Raw genomic sequence first — 18345 nt, forward strand, 5'->3', positions numbered from 1 at the left:
TGATAGGGATTTTCTCTTTCTGGATGCTTTTTTGGCACCGGGTTACTGCTCACGCTCACACACACACGTTCAGAGATGCGTACTTACACTCTTGTTTGAAGGTAAAGTACTCTGTGAGGTGCCGGCACTCATGGTTTCCTCGGAGGAGAAAGAGTGTGGTGGGGTGGTTGATCTTCAGAGCCCACAGATACAGCACACACTGCAAAAGACACACACAGACAATACATTTTTAAAAGAAAAAAAAAATAAATAAATAAATAAATAAAAAAACAACAACCACAAAACATCCTGTACCCAACAGAGTTGTTCTATGACAGTGCAGGTGCCGTGTATTCAAAAAAATTACCTGTGCATTCGCTTTGCTTGGTCTTGTTCGTTCAATTCGGTGGCATATCGGAGGCGTTTCTTATTCTGCTGTTATCTAGTTCTGCCCTCAGAGTCACACGGCGCTCTACAGCTCTAAACGTCGCTCGTTACCTCAGGATTAATATCAGAAGGAAGTGCTGCCCAAATGATGTGTGTTTTTGTGTCCTTGGTGTGTGCAAGTGTACTGTATGTAAAAATGTTGTGCATTTACGGTATTCACTTGGCACTATACGCTACGTTTCGTAACTGCTCATCAGCGAAAAGCCGGGGCTCTTTCCATGGAGGATTTTCTCAGGTCCTTCTCGCTGATTAATTTAGTAGCTGATGAACAGGACCCTGTTTTTCCAGACAGTGTGGGTTGGGGTTTAATCGAATATAAATATCCAACCAAGGGTCACATACTTAACAAAACAATGACAATATTCCACTTCTTGTCGGAGAATATTACACACTTACAATATCGATCGACTTTTAATCATTAACTGAATTACTGATTGATCGCTGTTAAGAGTTTAACCAATTAAAAATGTTTTAACAGTTAACTTTTGTTTTGCATGTAGTGGTACTGTAACGCAGCTGTAACCTAAAGTTAGCTTAGCTATCCTTACTAGCCAGGCTTCTTACCTGCTTACTAATAAATTATTTGAAAAAGTTTGAACAGTCAGGTTTTTTTTTATTTCTTCAAAATCGATTTGGCCTGCTTTCTTAAAATCAACTTTCTCTTCCGCTGTCTTTTCTTGTGCTGAGCTTTCAGTAACGCACGAAATCAGGATGTTATCCGTTGTAAATAATAATTATTTTAAAAAATAGTGTAGAAACACTGGACTGTGTCGAACTCAAAAAAACTGTGTTCGTCTGTCTGTTAGAAAAAATGTGCAAAATTTGTAACCCTAACATAGTGAAAAAAAACTACCGATTTTTTGTCACGTAAAAATTACTGAACGAATTTTAATGGTGTACACTATTAAAACATGTACACAGGTGTATTTGGCTGAGCTTGAGGTAACATATGGGCTTTGCCTTAGATATGCTTCTTTGAAAACTTGAATGGAAAACGCTTTTATATCATTAAATAGATAAAAAAAAATAAAAGTTTATCTCAAAATTCAACAGATGGTGCTGCACATTGTTTAGAAACTCGCTTATGAGTGTGCAATAAAATTCCACGCGAACAAAGTCATGGGCATATTAAAAAAACTAAAAAAAAAAAAAACCCAAAACTCAGGTTAAGGTTCTTTTACTGAAAATAACGTCTCATTAATGTACCTGAATGTACAGATAACCATCTGACTGCACTATTGTAAAGAGTGTATCATAAGTATGATTTTATTATTAATGAATTTTATCATTATTTACACATTGATTTGTAATTTTAACCTGGTGTCTAATATTCTTCTACACCTTGTTTGCTTGTATCTTACTGTCCAATTTGTGAACTGTTATTGTTTTATCTATCTATCTATCTATCTATCTATCTATCTATCTATCTAATCACAGAGAGGGATGGATGGATGCCAGGTAAGATGACAAGCAATAAAATAAAATTAAAGTAATAAATAAATATAAATTTGAGATAAATAAATAGATGGATTTGACTAATGGATGGTTTTGACACACTGACGGTTCTGGTTCTGTTCGTAGTGCGTCATCACTGTTGTGTATGATAATGTAGTACGGAGGAGCAGCAGAGACCGCAATGCAACACATTTACAAAAAGCAGCGAGTGTTAAAAAGGGTACAAATGAATTATTCATGTGGTGGCGTCCACCCTTGTCCTCTTTCCTTTCCTACCATACACAGTTTATTCTTCTGTTAATAAAAACTACACCATCCGGTCCTCATCTCTGCAACATAAATGGATGCAGAAATACAGGAATCCTCTCTCTCTCCTGATTACCAGGAAGTTAAAACTGGCCCGGAGCTCACGGCGTGGAGAACTCCCCAGAGCCGAGCCTGAGAGTGGTCTGGACTCAGAAACTCGAAAAAGGTACCACGAATTACACGGCTGAAGGTTTCAGTGCAGAGGAACGAAGGCTGCTGTGGTGTGAGATTTAGCACGAGTTTTGGAGGGAGGGAAGGCTGAGGGGTGGGGGGGATGTACTCGCAGCCAGACACAAAGGACATGAGAACCACTGCAGTACAGAACCTAATTAGGTTTTAAAAAAGACGCAGCAGTGGAAAGAGATGGGGAGAGCGAGGGAGAGAACAGTCTGATCATGACTAATCTTGAGTCGTACACCATTATATCAAGTCTAGCTATCATGGACACGTCAGAATACGGTCACCAAACCTTCAATCACTCTAAACTCCTACCAGACTTTTTTAGATTTAATTACCTGATCTGACTAATGAGCCAAGCCAGCTTTAACTGCACAAGCGGGTGCACACACGCAGTCAAGACTCCTTTCGGGGGGAAAAAAAAAAGCTTGGCTCAAAACTTTTTGATCACACGATTGAGAAGAAAAGTTGATATCGCTCCTAGTAAAAGATGAGGTTATAGTATCTATAGCAAAGCGCACCCACAATGGATAGAAATCCGTGGAGGTTCACCACAACGGATACACAAACAAATAATTCTTAAGTTTGCTAAATTTAAATGCTTTTTATTTTCCAGCGGTAATTGAGGTTAACTGTCACTAAGGTAACACAGTCAACTATCACCAAATAATTGAAACGTCTATTTATCAACCGTAAGCAAATTAGGTAAAATCTGTTATTTCATTATTTCCACAATGAATGGACAGCAATTTTGGTGTTTAACTGATGGCACCAAGAGCATTTAAAAAAAAAGAAAAGAAAGGCAATATTAAATATACAACTGGGGTGTTTAAGGGCAGCAGGTGGTGATTGAAGTCCAACCCTTTGTGAATGTCTGATGTCCAAAAAGAGCCAAAGAAAAGGTGTGCCCTTTGTCGTAACACACACACAGTCAATGTTTGATGCTGCTGAGTAACGGTGTGTCCACAGGCACACCTTTTAACCATGACATTTCATCGCACCCCCTAAAGTAACCTCTGTTCCCAGCATGCACTGCACCATGGTGGGTCTCTAAGGTCAAACACACCCACCTATAAAAAATAAAAAAAAAGGTGTGACCAGCTCTCCTTTTATTTAACTACATCTCTCTCTCTCGAGCACTATAGACCAAATACAACAGTCACTAGTGTGTCAAAAAGTGTAAAAGGCAAACAGCAGAAATTCACACGTAAACCTAAATATAGAGAATGTGTTTCCACTTGGCGTGTGTATAAAGAGATGGGGCGATAAAAGGGGCGTATCGTGGCTACGGTCGGCTGGTGCTTGTTTGATGTAATCGTCCTCATCTTAATTTTTTATTTTAGCAAAACAGAAATTTTGCTGACTTTACAGAGATCACCATCTTAGAGGAGGAGTTTAAAATGCAAAACGCTGCACAACATTTTAAAAAATACCACGTGACCTGAGATCTTGGCTGGCTGAGAGCTCTATACTTATAGTCCCGATAAAATGGCCAAAGTGTCAAAACATAAACAAACAAACTGCATTCTGACTTCAGAGCAGAGTAACACATCATCTTGCCCAGAAAATTATTATTTTTTTAACTATCAATCGCTGAATTTACCCAGGTCACTGCTTTTTCACGAGGACAATATCATACATGATGAGAATCAGTTACATCATACATGATTGGGCTGTGGATGATAGATTGTGACAGAGACTCAGGATAAACACTGGGAGGCATTCAACATGTCTGCCTGGTAAATCTAATAATTAAAAAATATACATCTAAAATACTAGATGTGCCTGCAAATGTGACTGCGTGGAATTTTATTGCACACTCATAAGCACGTTTTAAAAAAATGTACAGCTCCATCTGTTGAAGTTTGGAATTAACAAAATTTTTTACTTAGCATGAAGTGTGCAGACTGAAGGTGTGAGATCACGTTTATTAAGTAGATTTCAATTGCACTCATAAGCGGGTATTAAACAATGTACAACACCATCTATTGAATATTGAGATGGACTAATGAGTTTTTTCAAGGTCGATTTCTTATATGATTTAAGTGCGTTTTCCATTTAAAATTCTAATTAAAATATTTTCACTTGGGTTGATTGCCATGAAACAAAGCCTATATATTACATCAAGCTTGGCCAAATACACAAATTGTTCGGGAGTTTTTAACGTTATGCGTGCACAGACAGACAGACAGACAGACATTCCAATCTTGTGTCCCCCAAACTCAATTTTTGCAAATATCTTCATTGTACAGACATACCAACTCTACAGCTTTATTATACGTATAGGAAGATTGTCACATGTACTACCTGTACACTACAGTACAATTGTGACTGTTGATTTGATTAGATATTTGACAGTTTCCAATGTTTATTTGTCATTGGTTCATCTCAAGTGGCTATATTTCTTACATTTTTTTTTACGTTTTACAAACTACTAAACTGATAATATGTCCTGATATGCAGTGTAACTTGTACTGGTTGCTTTTTAAATGTAGTTTAACCAACTTAAGTGGTGTTCTGTATTTTTTCTTCGTGCAACACTCCAGTCCAGTAGATGGCGGTATTGTACCAACCACCCATACATTTAAAAGTAGAAGAAACATTGATCCTCTTGTATCTGAGATAGGTGGGAGCGATTTCTATTTCTAGTAAAAGCTGTGGGTATAATTTTAAGAAGCTGGTAATTTTAAGAGCATTTTAACCTTTAAAAGTTTACCTACATATATAAAAGTCCGAATTAATCTGAAATTGAAAAGTAAAACATACATTTATTTGGCTGAATCAATCTGCAAATAAATTGTTCTACATTCTAGAGCTCTAAATTAGAGCATAATAATATTTTTCCACATATCCCAGGCACGAAGCTGTGGTAGGCGTATACTGTCTGCCATGGTACAGCGACCCTGGGGCAGATACGGTTGAGGTCCTCACTCAAGGGCCCAAAAGTGGCAGCTTGGCTGTGCTGTAGTTTGAACGGCAAACTATTAACTACATGTTTAAAAATTCACAGCAAAAAAAGGCACTGACGTCAACAAGCTGCTACACAAAGCCAGACAGTCCCTGTGGGAGTCGATACATTCTAGAGAGCATCTTATTAGATGAACAGAACACCAGTTACTTGAAAGGCACCCATAAAAAAATCTACCAAAGTTTAAATCATCAAAACATCTATCATTAATTTCCAGAAAGGACCAAAGTTTAAGTTATAAACTTCATGTTCATAAAATTATGTCCTCCTAAATAGGCTTTCATATCGGTATCTACAACACTAAAGGACAGCTACAAAAAAAGCTCTACCCCAATTGTGTAATACAGGTTTCGACATACAACTGGCCTTTCAAAACTCACACACATCCTGTTTTCTTTATTGTGTACGATGTTCAAGAACATCAACACTGAGGAAATGTAAATTTTAAAAAGTTATAATACTCACCTCGATGCTAAAGTAACCTCGATCCACGTAATCTCCCAGGAATAGGTAGCGTGTGTTGTTGGGAGAACCACCGACCTCGAACAACTTCATCAGGTCAAAGAACTGTCCATGAACGTCTCCACACACTGAGGGCAGAAACACAACAGACAACAAGGACCCATAACTACACGTTGCTTCCTGTCACATACATGTACTTGACAGAACTTATTTATGAGGAGGCACAAAAATGGAGTGATGTATAAAACGTGACAAAAAGTCATTTGTAATGTAGATGGCAAAAAAAAAAAAAAAAAAAAAAACATCCTTATGCTAGTTCATGAGATCAGGAAGTACGTGTACCATCCAGAACATTTGGTGAAAAACAGTCATTTTATATTAATGGAATTAATTAAAGAATATAAAAAAAAAGAATGCAAGCAAGTGCAAATGCATGAATTAAGATTAATTAAACTAATCACTGAATTATAAAATAAGAAACGGAGCTGTTTAAAAAAAAAAAAAAAGAGAAAAAAGAAAAACATGGCGAACCAGTCTCTTCCAGCAGAGTCACAAGCCGTAAACAAATGACTTAATCAACGATTTAGAATGGGGAAGAAAGGTGATTCATGTCTCTTTGAACATGGCCAGACTGGTTCGAGCTGATAAAAAAAGCCAAGTTATTCAAATAACTCCTGAAGAGCATCTCTGAACACGGCTAGACTGGCAACAAACTTGACTCCATCGAGCATTTATTTCTCACTAACTGTGAACGCCCGGACATGTTGGCATTAACGCTTACTGAAGTGAAGCCAACTATAGCGCAACTGAAACCACCTTCATAACAAAAAACCTCCACATATAATTAGAGAGGGAGGTGGAAAAAAAGAAATAAGAAAAAAGCTTTGCGGTAGAAGGGGTGTGGTCAAGGGGTGCTTTGTGAAGGGAGAACAAAAATGGGCAAAGTAGTTGTCCCTAATTAGTGTCTAGGCTATGAAGAGATTGGACTTTATGTCCAATTTTCCTCAGTGAATCTTTTTGTAAGCTAATTATGCAACATGCACACATGCATCACTGCTGATTTCTGAGCTCTGATCCTTCTCGCTCTCTGCTTTCCTCTTTACTTCATGGCTCATACTGGCTCTAATTAGCCACATTCTCTTCAGGTGTGTGCGTTTGTGCGCACACGCTTTTTCCACTTATCTGACCCTTGCACTGTTCACAAAGTGAGATTGAAATGGTTGATTTTATTACTGCTACTTTGCTTATTACTGGTAATGAAAATTTTTATTTTATCTTTAGTGTCACAAAAAAAAAATTCAGTAAAAAATATTTTCGAACAAATATTAATCTTAAATGTTGAACAGCAAGCTAAATAATACATACCACAGGGTAAAAATTGTTAATTTGGTTCATTATATATATATATATATATATATATATATATATATATATATATATATAAAATTTATATATATTTATTTAAATCAAGGCACACATTTATGGAGCAAATAAGGATTCTGGAATCATTTTACCTTTACCTAAAATAAGCCTGCAGGTAAATACAGTGTTATAAGTGAACCTTAACATTTTCTGTATTCCCGGTTTTAGTCTGAACTGTTCTACACAACACACACACAACAATTTTAATTATCTTTGTCAGAGCTCAAAAACTGCCATGTGTTATACATTTAATAATACATCTATGTTAAATATCCTCAGGTCTTGTGTCTACCATCATCTCTTCCCTAGCTCGTAAAGAATCTCGAGATTCTTAAGGCTGGGCCGTTGACTGTTCCACCCTTTGTTTTTCAGGGGAAAGAAGGCTGCATTTGAACAAGCCTTCAAAATGTGCTGCTTTAGACGCGACACTATAATGTAATCAGCCTTCAAATGCGTCCTTCGGAGGATATGGCCCCCGAATTGAGACACGCTGGTGGGTACCTATTGTTATTGAGGTAGGGTCTATCATAGGACACATCATTATAGTTCTATCAGCCAGACCTACTCAGTAATACAAATTTAATAGACAAATTTATTTTTATTTTGACCTATAGGCCCCTCCCCTCCCTAATCTCCCTTCTAATTTAGTTATAACCTGTTTGCACCTCTGTGTGTGTGTGTGTAAGGTCACTTTCTCAAGGTGACAACTTCCACCCAAGAAGAGAAAAGACTATCCCACAAACTCCTGTAAGACAAATGATGACAGCTGATCACGTTTTTTGGATTAACTGCACCAATTTTATGGCATTTTTTAAATGACTTTTTTTAAACTCCTCAGGCTGCTTGCATCACTCCGTCAGCTCAGGAGAGATAAAGATTAGATCGGCTTCACTGGACACTTGTGGAGTACAAACTACCCAGAGGGCATTACTGCAATGTGTTATTGTGTAATCAGAAGTGATTCAACCAATCATATTCTTTAATATAATATATTCATTTATTAATATCTGCATTCAAGTTAAACTGGGATTAAAAATTTCTCACAAATGAAGGCATAAAACCGATTCTTAGCTGAAGTAAAACATGTCTGAAGTGTGATGGTGCAAACATTTAAAAGAAATCTGTACGATCCCAGGTGAAGTGGTTAGGAGCCCACTACGATTGTTCCTGTGGACATTTAGCATGTGGAACACCTGAACCTTGAAAATTGATGGATAATTTGTTTCCAACTTGCAAAATGTGAGACGCATTTGTGTGATAACTGTACACACAATCATTCATGGACACCATTTGAACATTACAGAAACTCAGCTGGGAGTTTTTGCCAAATCCCCCCTACTGTCCTGACCTGGCCTCGAGTCATTTCTGCGTGTTTGAGCCATTAAAGGCGTTCCTGGGAGGCCAGGGTTTGGGTGTAAAGCAGGCCGTCTGATCATGGCTTAGGTGTGGCTGAGAAAACTTTCTACCTTGATGCTATCCAAGCACTGGTGAAACACTTCTAGTGTATCTTAAGGTGGTTTTTTATTCTGCGCAATCAAAAGTCCCACAACTACACATTAATTCATCCTTATGAGCTGCTTTGTCCTGATCAGGGTTATGGCAAATGTTATGAATAGGACTTTAAACGCGACAACAAATACCTCACAGGCTCTACAGCACTGGTGGAAACCTCAGCAAAAAAAATACCCACCCATCTTCTTAACAATCTCTGCTGGAAAAGGTTTGGGGATGTGCTGTCACTTTGAACACGTGTACTCCAGGGCTCGGACAGTATTCTGCTACCCCAGACAGCAGTCGTACCATCAGGATTAAGGAAGGTGGCAACAAGATGGTTGACATCATGAGCTTTCAGACAAAGGACTGTACTCTTATTTAGAGTTCATGCTTGTGAGAGATCATTGTACATGCTTTAACTTTTATGCTGCAAAAACATTATCCACTAATGTTACTAGTTATCTAAATATTTATCTAAAGCATTTCTATGCTTAAATTCAGTTTTGCCACAATTATCAGTTAAATAACACAGAGCCTGAATCTTCAGTAAACCATAAAGGTTGCTTTGTCTACTGGAAAAAGATTCCTTTTTCTCAAGTGAAATAGACACCTCAAGCCATCTTACACGGAAATTACCTAAACCAAAAGTGGTCTTTAGGAACTTTAAAAATAATAATAATAATGATATAAGTTCAAAATCATCATATCCTGAAGGATCACTGCTTGCCAGTTTCACACCCCAAGCTTAGTCCAAGACTGTCTAGTCTCATTAGTGTTGAATCGGAGAATGTGGTATGACATGAACGTGTAACCTCCAGCTACAGCTCATGTGACATTAAAGACTCGGGGGACGAGGTAGGAAGGCCATTTTTATCTCCGCACCTGTCGGGGGATAAAAGAGGGGTTTCCTGTGGCCTCCTCTGGGAAATCAAAGGCGACGTAGGAAGCCTGGGTGGGGCGCTAGTTACTCTTTGACATTTGAAACAGACCCAATCAAAGGATTCCCTCTTTATCAAAACAAGTCTGGTTGGACCTCAAGCAAGTCGGGGAACTGATTACTGTAAAAGGCAGCCAGAAAATCACTAAGCTTAGGAAGGTTGAGGTTATGAATTGTAATAAGAAATTCCTTACACACAAGGTAAGGAAGGTAACAGAAGGTAAAAAACAACTGGAAAGTTCAAAGTAGACACTGTAAACTTCTTGCCTTGCACTTGTCTAACAGCCCTCTAAGAAATTGTAAATAAAAGTTCCATAGTCATGTTGAACACACTAAATTTTAATTTATAGTTTTAAACTCAATACTCTCGCTTTAGCTTGAGTATGAGTCAAAACATTACCACGTGAGGAAAAGCGGGTGGGGTATAAGCCCAGTTTCCACTGTCAATAGTTTTAATAATCGATTAATCTGTCTTTTTTTTTTTTTCCCTGTATGTATGTATGCTTTACATCTGCCAAATATATAGTGGAACCTTGGATTATGAGCATAATTTGTTCCAGAAGCGGGTCGTATTCCAAAACACTCACAAACCAAATTTAATTTTTAAAAACACACTACGGTAACGGTATCACTGCTGTAAAGTAAAAATAAAACAAATTAACCTGAACTTTACCTTTACACACAGACAGACACACAGACAGACAGACAGACACACAGACAGACAGACAGACACACAGACAGACAGACAGACACACAGACAGACAGACAGACACACAGACAGACAGACAGACACACAGACAGACAGACAGACAGACACACAGACAGACAGACAGACAGACACACAGACAGACAGACAGACAGACACACAGACAGACAGACAGACAGACACACAGACAGACAGACAGACACACAGACAGACAGACAGACACACAGACAGACAGACAGACACACACACAGACAGACACACACACAGACAGACAGACACACACACAGACAGACACACACACAGACAGACACACACACACACAGACAGACACACACACAGACAGACACACACACAGACAGACACACACACAGACAGACACACACACAGACAGACACACACACACACAGACACACAGACACACACAGACACACGCCAAAGAGCAGGCTGAGCCTTGAGCAGAGAAAGAACATGGATTTTTAACATCTCTATCAAGACTTGCTTTTGCTTTACACGCGCGCTGTACACACACATACAGACACAACATAAAATGTTTTACACACACACGTAGTCACAGTGTTATAGTAAACAGTACACACGTGCACGGACGTTGATTATACCAGTAAATGATGCGCACTAAGACCCAGCAGCCTCCGCCATGTATCTGTACTCTACCTCCGCTCGTTTTAAAATTTTTGCGCCTTCCTGTCTGTAAGGCGGCGAACTCTGATAGCATCAGTGCGCGAGACTGAGTGCGTTCACTCCGCTCCGCGCTCAAATAAAGTTTTTTTTAAATAATAAAATGTCTCCGCGTCGCGTGACACAACGAATCAATTATGAAATTCGTTGCTAACGCTTTTAGTTATCGATTTTAACGATTTGTTGTTGCAGCCCTACTTCGTATGGCATCGTAGTGATCTGCGACGTGCGACAAAGGCGAACGTTCTCAATGATTTACGTTGGGGCCACACATTTTCTAAATTACCTGCAGGTCCGGTGCAAATCCACTGGATGTGTCCGTATGTCTACATGTAATTATTTGACTACATTGCAGTGGCACCATGACACGGCAGTGAGAGGTAAAATGGCATTACTGATAAAAAAGATTCATTATTTTTTCTGATTCTAAATTTCTGATTTAAAGCTGTATTGATCAGCAGCAAAAATCATGAAAGTGGGAACCAGGCCTTAAAGACATATCAGTTTGTATCAGAACACTTACACCTACAGAATTTTCAATCGTCTGAAGATGTCTGCTTCATCTGCTGGAAAAACAAAAGATGATTCCTCTTTTGGTGCATTTCCAAGTACCAGTTGCTTCATGGGTAAATTGCCAAGATTTTCACAGAAGTGGTATTATTACAATGTCTCTATTTGTAATATCTATTTCACAGAAATCTGCAACAGGGAGAAATGAACGGATCTTGCTGAGATTGCAGGTGAACTTTAGGGTTAAGGTTGAGGCTTTGGGTTTGGTTTAAAAATAGTACTTTTGGTTTATTTAACACAGGTTCGTATTTACCTGCAAAACACAGTTTATGCTTAGTTTAATATAGACTAGTAATTATCATGACGGCATTGTGCAGGAGTATATTCACATCATCCTATTTATATACAAGGCACGCAGGACTAGACTCTGTGGTGACTCATCACAGAAAGAATAAAAACAGGATAGTTTACAGAGAGGGAAGACTGTATGCTGGGATCTTCACATAACTGCATTGGAAGCCTCTGGCTGAGGTTCATACGCCTAATAAAGCTGAGAATCCACCAGTAACAGACATGTCGCTGGATATGATGGGCATCATTGTTCTGTACCACCCTGCAGAGGTGCCAACAATCATAACAAGAAAATCTTAGCAACCAGTGAGAAGCAGGGTTGAGGGATGTGGGGAGGAAGGTAAGACTAAAGATAGTGATATGAAGGCTACTTAATAATCAGCATCACCTCCATTATTTTTAACTGACCACAAAGACTACAGCAACGTCTACTTGCATCCTCAAAAGATGTACGCGTGTAAATTCACAAGTTAACTTTCTCAATAAAGTGCATATAATAGGAGAGTAACAGCCACAGAACAAATGCATGTCTTTCACATCTTGAATCCAAAAGCGTAGCTCTCAATAAACCATGTGACCACCTGGAACAGGAGTTTAACTACCTCTTACAAGCACATGACCACCTACTTCAAGGAGAAATATATTTAATAACATGCAACTTACCATTAATAGTAATGATAAAAGCATCCTTCTCTTTGCAATTTTGTTCCTGCTATCAGTAAAGATCTTCCTTTACCAGATTTATACATGAAGTAGCTCCCTGCACCCGTGGTGTTCCTGTAACAGACGTGTACCTGGACTGTGGTGTACACCAATTTGACAGGGATGTGTACCTGTAATAGGCGCCTCCACCTCCAGCATGCACTTCTCATGGCGCAGGATGGTGGCCCCGTCATTGATGATGCGCAGCGCCGCATCCTCCTCCAGCCGTCCTTCCTTCAGCAGGTGAGCCTTAAGCAGCTCCACCTTGGGCCGACCATCCTCGTAGAGCTCCTTCAAGGTGAGACGCGTCGTCGGGGGATACGGCACGGCTACAAGGAAGAGGAGAGCAGATTGAGAACTTGGAACTACTTTTAGTCACAGGAAACCACTGCTGATGATGATTACTAAGGAGACAAACACTAACAAAAAATAAATACTTTATAGTACAGTGAAACTTTAGATTGCGAGTAAAGAAGTTTGTTAGTGTTCCGTAAGACAAGCAAAGATTTTTAATAAATTTTGACGAACAAGTCTTGGTTTACGAGTACAGAGTATCATGTATATTACACATGCGCCTTTTGTTTTGACCCTGAGCATCACGTGATCAGAACTGAGCCAGCGGTTTCTCCTCTCTCTTGCGCTGCGGAATTGTGGGTAATCGTCTCCCCTCCTGGGTCTTAGTGCGTGTATCTTACTGGTATAACACTGTAACCACGTGTGTGCGCGCAGAACATATTTTATTTTGTGTCTGTACGTGCGTATACACACACCTACTTTCGTCTTCACACACACACACACACACACTCTCTCTGCTCTACACAGAAAATTCTTTAAAGGTAAAGTGCAGATTGATTTGTTTTATTTTTACTTTATATTTTGTGTTAATTACTTTTATAAGTTTCTTTTATTTCTTATGAGAAAATTTTGGTTTAAGAGTGTTTTGGAATACGAGTCCGCTTCCGGAATATGCTCCTAAGCCAAGGTTCCACTGTATGCTTGTGTGTAATTCTGGTCATCTTTGCACCAGAAAAGTTATCGATCTGCTAAATATCTAACCAAATATGGATATAAAAATGTTAATCTGAGCTGGATTTCCTTTTTCTAATTACAGCACACACCTCCGGAGACTTCCTGTTGGTTTATAAAAGCTTCGGTCATCTGGTCTATTTCAGTAGTATGTTTTCTGACATACTGAGATAATGGTATTGTGGGGGGAAAAATATCCAAGTTTACAGTTTGGACTGTGTTTACTTACTCTATCTGCTTTTGCACTGCTTTCAGTATGGGGCAGATAAAGAACTACAGTCAGTTTTAAAAAAACAAAAGCACCGTTTTCATCCAGCCATTTTGGTCCATTCTGCATTTGCACAGTATTCAAAAAAAAAAAAAAAAAAGGTATTTCCACTTTTCACTTTAGAACATTTCTAAATAGAAACACATTCACAGACACATACATATATATATATATATATAAATAAAAGATTCCTTGTTAAACTTAAGCAGGTCAATGAAAAAGACAATGAAAAGGAGGACGGTGGAATACAGTAGCTGTCTTGGCTAAACGCACCATAATCTAATTTCGAGCAAACTCCCAAATCATTAGGGGAAAAGAATGAAAGAGATGAGCGGATTCTCCCTGGGGGGGGGTTTTAAATTGGACTGTAGCTCAAAGTGCTCTTTGATTCCTAGGTTATTATACTTGTATATAAAAAAAAATAATAAAGTAGGTATCACCATGCACGTACACTGACCTGCCATAACATAACTACCCGCCTAATATGGAGTAAGTCCCCCTTTCGCCACCACAACAGCTCTGACCCGTTGAAGCATGGACGACACAAGACCTGTGGTATCTGGCACCAAGATGTTGGCAGCTGATCTTTTAAGTCTTAAGTTGCAAGGCGGCTCCTCTATGGATCAGATTTGTTTTTCCAACACATCCCACAGATGCTCTGTTGGATTGAGATCTGCAGAAATAGGAGGCTAAGTCAACACTTGTCGTTGCCGTGTGCCTCAAGGCGGTTTTGCAGTGCCTCAGTGTGCATTATCCTGGTGAAAGTAGCCACTGCTATCAGGGAATACAGTTTCAATGAATGGGTGGGTGTACTTGGTCAGCAGCAGTGTTTAAATCAGTGGAAAGTGTCAAAGTAACATCTGCATGAATGGCAGTTTAAAAAAAAAAAAAAAAGATCTCAGCAGAACATTGCCCAGATTTCTCAGCATCACACCGCCTCCATTGGCTTGCCTCCTTCCCATAGTGCATCCTGTTGCTTTTGGCAGTAGACACACAACTGTTTATAATGGCCAGCAAACCAAATCAGAACCAACATGAACTTTTACACCAATTTCAGCAACATCATCTTTTCTATTGAATCGGAATACAAGGGCCATCCTTCGCTTCCCACATACATTTAGATGCCCATGACCCTGTCCACTGGTTCACTGGATGCTCTGGTCCTGACCACTGCAGGCCGGGAACATCCCACAAGAACTGCAGTTTCGGAGTTCCTCTGACACAGTCATCTACCTATCACAATCTGGGCCTTGTCAAAGTGGCTATAATTCTAATGCTTGTGCATTTTTTCTGCTTCCAACACATTCACTTTAAAGATAAAACGTTTACTTGTTGCATAAAACACACCACCCACTTCCAATGTAATGCTATAAATCAATGTTATTCATTTCATCTCTCAGCTATCATTAATGTTATGGCTCATTTAAACCAGCCTGCTTTATTTTAGTCTGTTTTACTAAAATGTTAAAATACCGCACCTGCACACCACTCTGAAACTGAAATAATCAGCAAAAAATAAATATATTTTTAAATCATTTAGATATTTTTTTTATACACTACTACAATTTTATAGCAAAAGTATTTTAGAAATAAATTTTAGAAATACTGATTGTGATCAGGTTTTTTTTCCCCCTGGTACATAGCGCGCCAAAAACGCTCAAAGAAGCAGAACCAGAAAGACAGCGTGATGATCGATTTGCACAGAGATGTGACATCTTAACCACATTTCACACCCGCTGTAGTGTTCTGTTGTAATGGATTATTTTAACTCTTTGTAGCTTTGTATAGCAGACCTTACATTTCCTGCCAAATTTTTCAGGACAGAGGACTTTGTGCTATTTGTTGTTACAGTTAATGTAAGGCAATAGCACAAAGTTATGTACCTCATGAAAAAAAAAAAGGAAGAAATTTAACTGACAGCCAGGTCTGGTTTCGACTGATGTGTGTAGTACAGCACGTGGTTCAATTGGAAGGAAGTCGCATGGACTACAGTTACAGCAATTAGTTATGTCGTGCCAATATAATGTGCAAAACATGACAACGTACCAAACAAAAATGTAGCTTGTCAACAATGTGTGCAGTTTATTTATTTTTCTGACTAGCCAGAGCACACATCTAGAAGTAAGGGTGGATGGTTTTTTGTAAATCTTTTGTAAAAATCTCATACAATAATGAGGCATTTCTACAACAATATGCATCATTTGGAATCAAAGAGGCATGAGATAATACAGGAAAGCCAAGATACAAGATATACACAGTACATATCCATGAACATACATGTGAACTGCAAATCACTATGTTCAGGCACATTCCTGAGTGATTTTTTTATTTCGTATGCAAAATTGTATCTTTTACTCAAACACCCTCACTCATGCACTTGCTTTGTGTTAGTTCATTCTGACAAAATATGCCTAGGTGGGATGGAAACCCCAGTTCAAATAACATCTCATACTGGAGCCCTATTATACATGCATTTACTTTGTTTTTCTTAAATTACCCTAAACTGTTTATGCTCGAAGTATAGCATTTTTTTCTGTCATTCACTATTGTTTAAAGCAAGGAGGTGAATACTTTCGAAACAATTATCCGACCCATGTTACAATGAATCTGAACTCTAAGTCTTGTGATCCTTTGCATTCCTAATGCACTGCAATGTTAAATAGTTTTATATAAAATTCTTTTTATTAATGTTATTTTATTAGTTTTGTTAGATTGACGTTAGATTGTGCTGCCAATAATTAAACAACAGACATCAAATGCTCCTTCTGCTATTGGACGTTAAGATAAAATGCACAAGTGTGTCACACTATCAGTGTGTCACATACAGATTCTGTAAACAAATGTGATTTTTTTTTTGGTTTCGGGCGTTTCCCCATCCCTTAAAATTTACCTTCTGCTTAAACCACTGTCAGCACAACATAAGACAAGCTTCTGAACCTTTTTACAAAAATATCTAATTTCTGGATATAAATATTATATTTATAAATTTGTCGGTCAAGCCAAACAACTAGATTCCAACCAGAATTTTGATTAGTTTATGGCAACAGATTATGACTGATGATACATTCCTGCATTGCCCAGCCCTTGCCAGGAGCTTACTCTCGAATATCCCCCTGGTGTTTGCTTACAGACATTGTCTTACAGAACGTATTATATGGGAAAAGCCTGGCACTCTTTGTAAATACACTCCCTTCAATGCAGAGCAGTGTTTAATAATTTACACACTCCTTGAGTAATAAAACACATCAAATTAAACTCAGGCATGCAAAAACCAAAAAATGTGCTGAGCTGTTTTAAACACTTTGGTAACAAATGACACAGAGCACACTTTCAAACAAATCATTAATTAACATCGTCAAATTACATTAAAAAAAAAAAAAAGACAAAAAACCTGTACAGGCCAATAAACCAACAAGTGGCAAGTGAAGTGGTCCGTACACACCCACACACTTTGTGAGTGACTTGTTGCATGTCTGATTGTGATTGTGAAGTGTGGTTGGAGTAAATGGCGTGAGAGAGAGGAACAAAAAAAAGGAAAAATGTAAAAATCTGATGGATCAGAGTCTTTACATATTTTACCTTCTCTTATCTAATCACTTCAGTCAAAAGAAGGTCCTAAAATATTATTAGAAGAATGTGCTGACAGAGCTATGCTTTAGTTAAAAGTACCTTCTCTGGTTCATGTAGCACATAAAGAAGAGGAAGACGCTGTTTCTTTCATGGCTGAGGGATTAAATGCAGCATGCACCTGCTTATTTGCCTCTCACTGTGGCAGGAGCACAACTCAACACCAAGCGAGGAGCAACACGCCGCTTTTTAAATACAGCCTTTTTTTAATTACACAATATAAGCCGAGAGACAGAGAGAGAACATTACTCCAGCGTTGAATCAAAATCCAATTTAACAAGGATTATTAAGCTACACTTTTCTGAAACTTGGGGATGCACTTGTTTCTAATTAGGCTCTCTAGATAATGATGACAATTCTCAAACTGATAATCGATTCTGACCGGTCAGAGTACTGTTGATTTATAAGTGGCGTTCAAGTCAAATCGAGAGTTCTGAAGAAATTCACAAACTCTTTAAGGCTTCTCGTAAATGAAGGTGTAATGCCAAATGACATTTACAAAAAACCTAAAGCACAGTATGGTGATGAGACTCTGCACTATTAAAATGTTTTACTGCGGTTAAAACGTTTTAAAAAAGGCTGTATGTCCTTGAATGGTGATCTAGGGCCAGGGGTAGCTCAGTGGTTAAGGCATTGGACTACGGTTCGTAAAATCCCAGGTTCAAACCCCACAACCACCAAGTTGCCACTGTTGGGCCCTTAACCCTCAACTGCTCAGATGTGTAGTGAGAAAAAAAAAAAATATATATATATATATATATATATATATATATATATATATATATAAATGCAAGTCTGTCAAATGCCTAAAT

The 18345-nt window shown here is 38.4% G+C and overlaps 1 protein-coding gene across 3 annotated transcripts in view; it reads right to left on the reverse strand.

The window, feature by feature from the left end:
• ppp3ccb (protein phosphatase 3, catalytic subunit, gamma isozyme, b) overlaps window positions 1–18345 on the reverse strand; it is a 53831-nt gene that overhangs the window by 22780 nt on the left and 12706 nt on the right. For all 3 annotated transcript variants that reach the window (XM_053515612.1, XM_053515611.1, XM_053515610.1), the window contains exons 2-4: window positions 12744–12941; window positions 5798–5922; window positions 88–199 (exon numbers count right to left, since the gene is read on the reverse strand). In XM_053515612.1, coding sequence (XP_053371587.1) covers window positions 88–199; window positions 5798–5922; window positions 12744–12941 — 435 coding nt within the window. The remainder of the gene's footprint in view (window positions 1–87; window positions 200–5797; window positions 5923–12743; window positions 12942–18345) is intronic.

The sequence above is a fragment of the Clarias gariepinus genome, chromosome 17, assembly GCF_024256425.1.
Source record: "Clarias gariepinus isolate MV-2021 ecotype Netherlands chromosome 17, CGAR_prim_01v2, whole genome shotgun sequence".
NCBI classification, from domain to species: Eukaryota; Metazoa; Chordata; class Actinopteri; order Siluriformes; family Clariidae; genus Clarias; species Clarias gariepinus.